Source organism: Arachis hypogaea, chromosome 6 (genome assembly GCF_003086295.3).
Source record: "Arachis hypogaea cultivar Tifrunner chromosome 6, arahy.Tifrunner.gnm2.J5K5, whole genome shotgun sequence".
In the NCBI taxonomy this organism is placed as follows: Eukaryota; Viridiplantae; Streptophyta; class Magnoliopsida; order Fabales; family Fabaceae; genus Arachis; species Arachis hypogaea.
The window spans coordinates 82,791,330-82,804,345 of record NC_092041.1 but is presented as its reverse complement, the minus strand read 5'-3'; the positions used below and the strand labels follow the sequence as shown (position 1 = coordinate 82,804,345).

General features: G+C 38.7%; 1 protein-coding gene across 1 annotated transcript in view; it reads right to left on the bottom strand.

Annotated features, from left to right (window-relative positions):
* The window catches only part of LOC140173693 (uncharacterized), a 70,037-nt gene extending 58,992 nt beyond the window's left edge, over positions 1-11,045 (bottom strand). The window contains exons 1-2 of the mRNA XM_072198208.1: positions 10,638-11,045; positions 233-517 (exon numbers count right to left, since the gene is read on the bottom strand). Coding sequence (XP_072054309.1) covers positions 233-517; positions 10,638-11,045 — 693 coding nt within the window. The remainder of the gene's footprint in view (positions 1-232; positions 518-10,637) is intronic.
* Between the last annotated feature and the right edge of the window lie 1,971 nt (positions 11,046-13,016).

Here is a 13,016-nt window from a genome sequence, read left to right as displayed (position 1 = left end):
CTGTTCATATAATCCATAAACACTGCAGGAGCGTTTGTCAACCCAAAAGACATTACAGTGTACTTGTAATAACCATAACGAGTCCTGAAAGCGGTCTTAGGAATGTCCTCCTCTCTCACCCTTATCTGGTGATAACCGGATCTCAAATTAATCATGGAGAAAACTCTAGCTCTTTGTAACTGATCCATGAGATTGTCAATCCTCGGCAGGGGTACTTATTCTTTATTGTGACCTTGTTCAGTTGTCTGTAGTCCACACAAAGCCGCATACTCCCGTCTTTCTTCTTTACCAATAACAACAGTGCTCCCCACGAAGAAACACTAGGGTAGATAAAGCGCTTGCTCATTAAGTCTTCCAACTGAGTCTTGAGCTCAGCCATTTCCAAAGGCGACATTCTGTAAGGGGCAATCAACATTGGCCTAGTTCCCGGCACCAACTCAATCGCAAATTCAACCTCTCGCCTAGGAGGGAATTCCTCAATGTCCTTAGGAAATACTTCAGAAAACTCACACACAACCTGAATTTGCTCCAAGGTTTGATCATCACCCGAGACACACGTGGTCAACAACAAAATACCTTGACATTCAGCCTCAGAACAATTCACTACCACAGAATTCAAGTAATAGCTATTTACCACCACCAGCCCTTCTGTATCTTCTGGCATAAAGTACACTAATTTTACGGAACAGTCGAGTAGAACATGGTTCTTAGATAACCAGTCCAACCCCAAGATAAGATCAAGACCGATCAACGGCAAACAAATCAAGTCATGTACAAAATCACGCTGCTTGACCCTAAACGAAACTTGCGGACATCCTAACCTAGTTACCATGGCTTCATGGGTGGCATTATACACCTTCAGGTCATAACCTAAAACCACAATCTTCAATCCTAACACACTAGCCTTCTCAAATGCAATGAATGAATGTGATGCTCCAGAATCAAACAAGGCATTTAAAATTTGACCAGACATTTACCTCGGATGAGTGTCTCTAACCCCTCGGCACCTACAGCTGAAGTAGTAAACACCCGACCAGGCTGTTGTGCCTGATGAGTGGATATTTTATACGCTTTTGGGGGTAATTTCATGTAGTTTTTAGTATATTTTAGTTAGTTTTTAGTATATTTTTATTAGTTTTTAGGTAAAATTTATATTTCTGGACTTTACTATGAGTTTGTGTGTTTTTCTTTGATTTCAAGTATCTTTTGGCTAAAATTGAGGGAGCTGAGCAAAAATCTGATTCAGGTTGAAAAAGGACTGCTGATGCTGTTGGATTCTGACCTCCCTGCACTCGGAATGGATTTTTTGGAGCTACAGGAGTCCAATTGGCGCGCTCTCAATTGGGTTGAAAAGTAGACATCCAGGGCTTTCCAGAAATATATAATAGTCCATACTTTTCTCGAAGATAAATGACGTAAACTGGCGTTTAACGCCAGTTCCATGTTCTATTCTGGCGTTAAACGCCAGAAACAGGTTGCAAATTGGAGTTAAACGCCCAAAACAGGTTACAACCTGACGTTTAACTCCAGAAACAGTCCAGGCACATGAAAAGCTCAAGTCTCAACCCCAGCACACACCAAGTGGGCCCCAGAAGTGGATTTCTGCACTATCTACCTTAGTTTACTCATTTTCTGTAAACCTAGGTTACTAGTTTAGTATTTAAACAACTTTTAGAGATTTATTCTATATCTCATGACATTTTAGATCTGAACTTTGTACTTTTTGATGGCATGAGTCTCTAAACTCCATTGTTGGGGGTGAGGAGCTCTGCAGCGTCTCGATGAATTAATGCAATTATTTCTGTTTTCTATTCAAACACGCTTGTTTTTATCTAAGATGTTCATTCGCACTTCAATATGATGAATGTGATGATCCGTGACACTCATCACCATTCTCAACCTATGAACGCGTGCCTGACAACCACCTCCGTTCTACATTAGATTGAATGAGTATTTCTTGGATTCCTTAATCAGAATCTTTGTGGTATAAGCTAGAATCCATTGGCAGCATTCTTGAGAATCCGGAAAGTCTAAACCTTGTCTGTGGTATTTCGAGTAGGATTTAGGGATTAAATGACTGTGACGAGTTTTAAACTCGTGAGTGTTGGGCGTAGTGACAGACTCAAAAGGATCAATGGATCCTATTCCGACATGATCGAGAACCGACAGATGATTAGCTGTGCGGTGACAGCGCACCTGGACCATTTTCACTGAGAGGACAGATGGTAGCCATTGACAACGGTGATCCACCATCACACAGCTTGCCATAGGAGGAACTTTGCGTGCGTGAAGAAGAAGACTGGGGAAAAGTAGATATTCAGAAGACAAAGCATCTCCAAAACTCCAACATATTCTCCATTACTACAAAACAAGTATAATTTAATCCATGCTTTTTATTTACTACCAATCAAAACTGTGAATTACTATTATCCTGACTAAGAATTACAAGATAACCATAGCTTGCTTCAAGCCAACAATCTCTGTGGGATCTACCCTTACTCATGGAAGGTATTACTTGGACGACCCAGTGCACTTGCTGGTTAGTGGTACGAATTGTGAAAAGTGTGATTTACAATTTCGTGAACCAAGTTCATTTTGTTGCTTAGATTAGAAAAAATTTTCTCTTTTGGGTCAGAGTCTTTTATTTTCTTTTCAAAAATTTTTCAAAAATATTATTTTTCTTCATTAATTTTGAGTTTTTCTATGAGTTTAGTGTCATGTTTTAAGTTTGGTGTCAATTACATACTTTTCTTTATCTTTCAATTTTTGAATTGCATGTTTTTGTTTTCCTTTAAAAATACATTTTTAAAACACGTTAAATTTATAGCTCAGTTGGTTAAAGCGTGTGCTTGTGTTCTTGGTATTTGGGTATCTTCCTTTTAAAAACTTTTTCAAAAATAATTTTTTTTATTAAATCCTGTGCAAACTTTAAGTTTGGTGTTCTCTTGTTAATTTTTCTTTAATTTTCGAAAATTTTATTTTGGTTTTCTAAAAATTTTAAGTTTGGTGTTCTATCTTCATGTTCTTGTTGTTCTTGTGAGTCTTTAAAGTGTTCTTGAGTCTTCCTTATGTTTTGATCTTAAAATTTTTAAGTTTGGTGTTCCTTGGTGTTTTTCCTCCAAATTTTTGAAAACAAGGAGCATTAGATCTAAAAATTTTAAGTCTTGTGTCTTTTGTGTATTTTTCTCTTTCATCATAAAATTCAAAAATAAAAAATATATTTTCTAACTATTTTTAAGCAAATATTTCGAAATTTTCCATAAAAATTCAGATTTCAATTTCAAAATTTTATCTTATCATATCTTAGTTGTCAAGTTTTCAAAAAAAAATAATCATATCTTTTTCAAATCATATCCTTTTTAAATTTTTTTTAAAAATCATATCTTTTTCAAAACTTCCTAACCACTTTTTCTCTCTCTTCATTTTTCGAAAATCCTCATAAAATATTTTCAAATTTTTTTTTATTTTTATTTTAGTTTTTATTTTATTTTATTATTTCAAAATTTTTTTATTAAATATAATAAAATAAATAAAATAAATCCACGTCATCTCCCTTTCTCCATCATGGACCTAAGTGGAAATGAACAGTCCAGAAGGACTCTGGGGTCAAATGCTAACCCCACTACTGCTTCATATGGGAGTATTATCTGTATACCCTCCATCGGAGTCAGTAGTTTTGAGTTGAATCCTCAGCTCATTATCATGGTGCAGCAAAGTTGCTAGTATTCCAGTCTTCCACAGGAAGAACCTACAGAGTTTCTGGCACAGTTTTTATAAATTGCTGACACAATACATGATAAGGAAGTAGATCAGGATATCTACAAATTATTACTATTTTTATTTGCTGTAAAAGACCAAGCTAAGAGGTGGTTAAATAACCAACCTAAGGCTAGCATAAGGACATGAAAACAGCTGTCAGAAAAATTCCTAAATCAATATTTCCCTCCAAAACGGATGACACAGCTAAGGCTGAATATCCAAGGCTTTAAACAAGGAGATAATGAATCTCTTTATGATGCCTGGGAGAGATACAGAGAGATGCTAAGAAAATGCCCCTCTGAAATATTTTCAGAGTGGGTGCAGTTAGACATCTTTTATTATGGGCTTACAGAAAAAGCTCAGATGTCTTTGGACCACTCAGCTAGTGGATCTATACACATGAGAAAGACAATTGAAGAAGCTCAAGAGCTCATTGATACAGTTGCCAGAAATTATCATCTTTACCTAAGTAGTGAGCCTTCCATGAAAGAAGAGGCTAAAACAGTAACTGCTGAACTAAGTCCTGCGGAACAAGTTACTGAATTCAATCAGCAATCAGATTTTCTAACAAAACAGCTAGCCGAATTCAAGGAGATACTACAAGACACAAGAATGGCTAATATAAATATGGAAGTGCAGTTGAAGCAAACAGAACAATAGTTATCAAACCAAATAACAGAAGAGTGCCAAGCAGTTCAATTAAGAAGTGAAAAAACATTAAATACCTCACTTCAAGGCAGCAGAAAGCCAAGTAATGAACAAACTGCTACCTAAAATCCCTCTGAGGACAGTAAGAGCCCAGAGAGGAATAATTCTGGCGTTCAAACGCCAGAATAGAGTGGAGAGCTGGCATTAAACGCCCAAGCCATGCTCAGTTCTGGCATTCAAATTCTAGAAACAAGTAAGGAATTGGCGTTGAACGCCCAAAGAAAGCTCAATTCTAGCGTACAGACGCCATAAACAAGTAAGGAGTTCGTGTCTAACACCACTCCAGCTTCCACCCCTGGTATTCAAACGCCAGTGAGGGATCAGACACATACAAGTGCTGATAGCCACCCCTCTGAAAAGGCTTCTCTAACCACATCTGTAGGAAATAAACCTGCAGCAACTAAGGTTGAGGAATACAAAGCCAAAATGCCATATCCTCAGAAACTCCGCCAAGCGGAATAGGATAAGCAATTTACCCACTTTGCAGACTATCTCAGAACTCTTGAAATAAAGATTCCATTTGCAGAGGCACTTGAGCAAATACCCTCTTATGCTAAGTTCATGAAAGAGATCTTAAGTCATAAGAAGGATTGGAGAGAAACTGAAAAAGTATACCTCACTAAAGAATGCAGTGCAGTCATTCTGAAAAGCTTACCAGAGAAGCTTAAAGATCCCGGAAGCTTCATGATACCATGCACATTAGAGGGTACTTGTACCAAGAAAGCTCTATGTGATCTTGGAGCAAGTATCAACCTAATACCTGCATCCACTATCAAAAAGCTTGGTTTGACTGAAGAAGTCAAACCAACCCGGATATGTCTCCAACTTGCTGATGGCTCCATTAAATACCCATCAGACGTGATTGAAGACATGATTGTCAAGGTTGGGCCATTTGTCTTTTCCACTGACTTTGTGGTGCTGAAAATGGAGGAGCACAAGAGTGCAACTCTCATTCTAGGAAGACATTTCCTAGCAACTGGACGAACCCTCATTGACGTCCAAAAAGGGAAATTAACTCTGAGAGTCAATGAGGATGAGTTTAAGTTGAATATTGTCAAAGCTATGCAGTATCCAGACACCCCAAACGACTGCATGAGCATTGATATTATTGACTCTCTGGTGAAAGAGGTCAATATGACTGAGAGTCTCAAATCAGAACTAGAGGATATCTTTAAAGATGTTCAGCCTGATCTGGAGGAACCAAAGAGAATAATAGAACCTCTGAAAATCCCTCAGGAAGAGGAGAAACCTCCTAAACCCGAGCTCAAACCATTACCACCATCCCTGAAATATGCATTTCTAGGAGCAGGTGACACTTTTCCTGTAATCATAAGCTCTACCTTAAAACCACAGGAAGAGGAAGTACTAATTCAAGTGCAGAGGGCACACAAGACAGCTCTTGGGTGGTTCATCAGTGATCTTAAGGGCATTAGCCCAGCCAGATGCATGCACAAGATCCTATTGGAGGATGACGCTAAGCCAGTGGTTCAACCACAGAGGCAGCTGAATCCAGCCATGAAGGAGGTGGTGTAGAAGGAGGTCACTAAATTACTAGAGGTTGGGATTATTTATCCTATTTCTGATAGCCCCTGGGTAAGCCCTGTCCAAGTCGTCCCTAAGAAGGGTGGCATGACAGTGGTTCATAATGAAAAAAATGAACTGGTTCCTACAAGAACAGTTACATGGTGGCGTATGTGTATTGATTATAAAAGGCTTAATACAGCTACCAGAAAGGATAATTTTCCTTTACCATTCATAGACCAGATGCTAGAAAGACTAGCAGGTCATGATTACTACTGCTTCCTGGATGGATATTCAAGTTATAACCAAATTGCAGTAGGTCCCTAGGATCAAGAAAAAATAGCATTCACATGTCCATCTGGAGTATTTGTATACAGAAGGATGCCATTTGGTCTGTGCAATGCACCTGCAACCTTTCAAAGGTGCATGATCTCTATTTTCTCTTATATGGTGGAAAAATTTCTGGAAGTCTTCATGGATGACTTTTCAGTATTTGGAGACTCATTCAGCTCCTGTCTTGACCATCTAGCACTTGTTTTAAAGAGGTGCCAAGAGACTAACCTGTTTTTAAACTGGGAGAAATGTCACTTTATGGTGACTGAAGGAATTGTCCTTGGGCACAAAATTTTAAACAAGGGAATAGAGGTGGATCAAGCTAAGGTAGAGGTAATTGAAAAATTACCACCACCTGCCAATATTAAGGCAATCAGAAGCTTTCTGGGGCATGCATGATTCTATAAGAGGTTTATTAAGGATTTTTTGAAAATCACAAAACCTCTGGGCAATCTGCTGGCTGCTAATACACTATTTGTCTTTGACAAAGAGTGTTTGCAGGCCTTTGAGACTCTGAAAGCTAAGTTAGTCACAGCACCAATCATTTCTGCACCAAACTGGGTATTACCATTCGAACTAATGTGTGATGCCAGTGACCATGCCATTGGTGCAGTATTGGGACAAAGGCACGATAAGCTTCTGCAGGTCATTTATTATGGTAGCTGTATTCTAAATGATACGCAGAAGAACTACACAACCACAGAAAAGGAATTGCTTGCAGTGGTTTATGCCATCGACAAATTCAGATCTTATTTAGTAGGATCAAAAGTGATTGTGTACACTGACCATGCTGCTCTTAAATATATACTCACAAAGCAGGATTCAAAACCCAGGCTCATAAGATGGGTGTTGCTTCTGCAAGAGTTTGATATAGAAATAAGAGACAAAAAAAAGGGACAGAAAATCAAGTAGCTAATCACCTGTCCCGAATAGAACCAGTAGCAGGAGCGTCCCTCCCTCCTACTGAGATCTTTGAAACCTTTCCGGATGAGCAATTGTTTGCTATACAGGAAGCTCCGTGGTTTGCAGACATTGCACACTAGATTAAAAGCTCAGTAATAGTCCAGCTAAAGACAGTAAAGAAGTGCTTGCTTGGAGGCAACCGAGTCATGAGTTTATTTTATTTGTAATTTTAATTCTAAATTAGATAATAAATTTTAGTGAATGATACAGAGAAATAAAGGTTCAGGACATAAAGCAGAGGAATCACAGAGAAAAGGACATCACTAGCACAAAAACGCCAGAAAGAAGCAGCAAGTGGGCGTTAAATGCCCAAAACAAGCAAGGACTGGGCGTTAAACGCCCAAAGGAAGCATCTCCTGGGCGTTTAACGCCAGGATTGTGGGGAGGAGAGAATTTTTGAAATTGCCTCTCCTTTTATTCCTCTCCTTTCCTTTCTTTTGCTTGAGGACAAGCAAACTTCTAATTTTGGTATGTTTTTCCGTGATCATTGAGCTAAAACTCATCAAGATCATGGCACCTAAGGGAAAACAAATCACTTCAAGAGGCAAGAAAGAGAATATTCCAAAACCACTTTGGAATCAAGAGAAGTTCTTAACCAAAGAACATGCAGACCATTACCACAAAATAATGGGTCTGAGATCAGTGATCCCGGAAGTTAAATTCGATCTGAAAGAAGACGAATATCCAGAGATACAGGAGCTGAAGCACCAGAAGCTGTCTCTTGAAGGACCAGACACCCCACAGGTTGAAGGAGCACCCATCATCTCCCAAACTAAAGGTTGTTGAGTCCTAATCTTAACCTTAAATCTGTGATAACTTTTATTTTTAGGAACCTATCTGATTAGTAGTAATTAGTATCTTTATTTTGATTTTATCTCCAATTAAACTATAATTCATTTTTCTCATCATCATCAAACATGAATAATATAGCAGATTTTTAGAATAAGGAGGCAATATTTTTTCGAGTTTTTAATAAGGAAAATTCTAATTATTTATATGTGGTGGCAATACTTTTTGTCTTCTGAATGAATGCCTGAACAGTGCATAATTTTGATAGTGGAGTTTATGAATGTTAAATCTGTTGGCTCTTGAAGGAATGATGAATAGGAGAAATGTTATTGATGATCTGAAAAATAATGAAATTGATTCTTGAAGCAAGAAAAAGTAGTAAAAAAAAGAAAAAAAGAAAAAAAAAGCAGAAAAAGCCAATAGCCCTTTAAACCAAAAGACAAGGGTAAAAAGGATCCAAGGCTTTGAGCATCAATGGATAGGAGGGCCCAAGGAAATAAATCCAGGCCTAAGTGGCTAAATCAAGTTGTCCCTAACCATGTGCTTTGGCATGCAAGTCCAAGTGACAAGCTTGAGACTGAGTGGTTAAAGTCGTGATCCAAAGCAAAAGAGTGTGCTTAAGAACTCTGGACACCTCTAATTGGGGACTTTATCAAAGCTAAGTCACAATCTGAAAAGGTTCACCCAGTTATGTGTCTGTGGCATTTATATATCCGGTGGTAATACTGGAAAACAAAGTGCTTAGGGCCATGGCCAAGACTCATAAAGTAGCTGTGTTCGAGAATCAACATACTAAACTAGGGGAATCAATAATATTATCTAAATTCTGAGTTCCTGTGGATGCCAATCATTCTGAACTTCAAAGGATAAAGTGAGATGCCAAAACTGTTCGGAAGCAAAAAGCTACTAGTCCCGCTCATCTAATTAGAATATGAGCTTCACTTAAAGCTCTGAGATATTATTGCTTCTTGATTCCTTTTTATCCTATCTTATTTATCTAGTTGCTTGGGGACAAGCAATAGTTTAAGTTTGGTGTTGTGATGAGCGGATATTTTATACGCTTTTTGAGGGTAATTTCATATAGTTTTTAGTATGTTTTAGTTAGTTTTTAGTATATTTTTATTAGTTTTTAGGTAAAATTCATATTTCTGGACTTTATTATGAGTTTGTGTATTTTTTTTGTGATTTCAGGTATTTTCTGGCTGAAATTGAGGGAGCTGAGCAAAAATCTGATTCAGGCTGAAAAAGGACTACTGATGTTGTTGGATTCTGACCTCCCTGCACTCGGAATGGATATTTTGGAGCTACAGGAGTCCAATTGGCGCGCTCTCAATTGGGTTGGAAATTAGACATCTAGGGCTTTCCAGCAATATATAATAGTTTATACTTTTCTTGAAGATAGACAACGTAAACTGGCGTTTATCGCCAGTTCCATGTTCCATTCTAGCATTAAATGCCAAAAATAAGTTGCAAATTGGAGTTAAACGCCCAAAACAGGTTACAACCTGACGTTTAACTCTAGAAACAGCCCAGGCACGTGAAAAGCTCAAGTCTCAGCCCCAGCACATACCAAGTGGGCCCCAAAAAGTGGATTTCTGCACTATCTACCTTAGTTTACTCATTTTCTGTAAACCTAAGTTACTAGTTTAGTATTTAAACAACTTTTAGAGATTTATTCTATATCTCATGACATTTTAGATCTAAACTTTGTACTTTTTGATGGCATGTGTCTCTAAACTCCATTGTTGGGGTGACAAGCTCTTCAACGTCTCGATGAATTAATGCAATTATTTCTGTTTTCTATTCAAACACGATTGTTTTTATCTAAGATGTTCATTCGCACTTCAATATGATGAATGTGATGATCCGTGACACTCATCACCATTCTCAACCTATGAACGCGTGCCTGACAACCACCTCCGTTCTACATTAGATTGAATGAGTATCTCTTGGATTCCTTAATCAGAATCTTCATGGTATAAGCTAGAATCCATTGGCAGCATTCTTGAGAATTCGGAAAGTCTAAACCTTGTCTGTGGTATTCCGAGTAGGATTCAGGGATTGAATGACTGTGACAAGCTTTAAATTCACGAGTGTTTGGCGTAGTGACAGACACAAAAGGATCAATGGATCCTATTCCGACATGATCGAGAACCGACAGATGATTAGCTGTGCGGTGACAGCACACCTGGACCATTTTCACTGAAAAGACGGATGGTAGCCATTGACAACGGTGATCCACCAACACACAGCTTGCCATAGGAGGAACTTTGCATGCGTGAAGAAGAAGACAAGGGGAAAGTAAAGATTCAGAAGACAAAGCATCTCCAAAACTCCAACATATTCTCCATTACTGCACAACAAGTATTATTTAATCCTGCGTTTTATTTACTACCAATCAAAACTGTGAATTACTTTTATCCTGACTAAGAATTACAAGATAACCATAGCTTGCTTCAAGCCAACAATCTCTGTGGGATCGACCCTTACTCACGTAAGGTATTACTTGGATGACCCAGTGCACTTCATGGTTAGTGGTACGAATTGTGAAAAGTGTGATTTACAATTTCGTACACCAGTGCTCTCCCAGCACCATATCTCTGCTTCTCTGGATAGTTAGAAGCTTTATGCCCCGGCTTCCCACATGAGTAGCATAAACCCCAGCCGGCCTTGCACGGAACACCAAGATGGTAACTCCTACATCTAGCACACATCTGCTCCTTCTGAGGCTGCTTCCTAAATCTCCTCCCTGGAACATTGTTGTTATTAGGCCTCCTAAAGTTGTTTTGACCCTGGGTTCTTTGTGGTGTAAAACCTTCCCGCATGAAGGGCAGACCTCTAGGAGCAAAACTCTTCCCTCGATTCAGTGGGAATGATTCCCTCTGACTTCCTCTTTCTGCAGCTGCCTTCTTCAGACACTCTTCGGTAACTCTGCCCTTGTTTACCAACTCAGAAAAAGTCTTGATCTCCATAGGCCCTACTGAACTGTAGATATCGCTTCGGAGCCCTCCTTCGTACTTGATACACTTTCACTACTCAAAGTCTCCCGGAGCTCCTTGACACATACGGGAGAATCTAAACAACTCCTCAAACTTGTCTATATATTTAGACACAGACATAGCACCCTACTTTAGCTACAGTAGCTCCAATTCCTTGGCCGTTCTAGCGAAGTTTAGAAAGTACTTCTTGTAAAATTCCTCCTGGAAAGCATCCCAGGTGATAGGATCATCACCATGTTGTAGGAGACGTCGGGTTCCCTGCCACGAATGTGACACTTTCCCAGTAAGCATATAAGTAGAAAACTCGACGCACTGCTTTTCAGATACCAACTGCGCTTGCAGTGTGTGCTCCATAGCTTGAAACCAAGTGTCGGCTTCAGTCGGATTGGTGGTTCCCTTGAATTTTGGCGGATTAACCTTTAAGAAGGTCGCCAATGTCATCGGACCTTAGGTCCCGTTTTCGCCATTACCCTCATGATTATGGTTGTTCATCTACTGTCCGAGTGCCTCAGCAGTGGCCTGCACAGCAGTAGCCATGTTATGCAATGTAGCCATGAAGTTCACCGGATCATTCGGATTGGTTTCCAGCCCACGAGTATCGATACGTCCTCTCCCACGGCCTCGACCGCATACACGAGGTGCCATCTGGTTCCTATACACACCAAATAATCGATATCAAGTTGATCAGTCTCAATATCGGAAGTCTAGTGCTCAAAGTCCCAAATGCATGTTTATGAACGTTTATGCCAGTTGTATCAGTCAGATATCCTAATAGTACATAAATACAGACATAGAGAATGCACAGAAGCATAGTCAGTCCGTCCCTCAGGCTCTACAGGAACAAACTGCTCTGATACCATAATGTAACACCCTACCACACAGAGTCTTATGCTTACATCATAAAACAAAGGTAGTGAGGTATTACGACCTCTAAAAGAAAAATTTAGTACGTATAGTAGTGTGAAAAATATTTATATCTAGGAGCCTTTGAAGAAAAAGGGGTAATTCAAAACCGATAGATCAAAAAGTGCAACACTCCGATCGATAACGTAAACGAACAGTTAGAGAGTAAGCTAAAGCGAAGATATATATATATATATATATATATATATATATATATATATATATATATATATAAGAATGCCAAAATACATATATCAAGACTCGGGACTCGGTTTGCAAAGATAACCAGTCCGAGCATATAGTATACATACATATATAGTAAGAAAATCCCAAAAGAACCCAACAGACAAAATACAAAACCTGTTTCTCCAAAATAACCTCTAAGAGGAGTAAATACAAAATATACATATACAATGGAGAATATAAGTATCTAAACATGTATATAATAATCAAAATAATATCCCCAAAGCTAAGGATATTCGCCAAAAAAGAAGTCTCCAGCATGCCTCAGCGAGGAGCCTCTCGTCCTGCATCTGAAAACCAGAAAATCCACATGGGTGAGAACTGGAGGTTCTCAGCATGGTAACAGTGCCCAAATATCTAACATGTAATGTCCTGAGAAAGCCGAAGGCAATCCTAGAACTTCCAGATTATAATCAAAGCATACAAACATACTAAACCATGAAATGAAAACAGGCGACTAACTTCATGATCTTCGGTCTAACTATATATATATTCCCTTTCTATATCCTGCAAACCTCCCAATCGCCAACCGTAACAGATGCAAACACAAGTATATCAAACTAAGAAATACACAAGTAGGAAGTAGATAAGACAAGTAGGAAATTAGCAAGTAATAATGCAACCAATTAGGCAATCCAAATAAATCACATATAATGCATATGATGCATGCCTGTCCTAGTGGCTGATGAGTCTCATCTGTCTGTTATAAAGGCAACACGACAAGTCCTGGTAACTAACTATTAGATTGTCCCTCTGTCGTACATCCCCAACTTGAGTTATCTCATAACATAACATAAT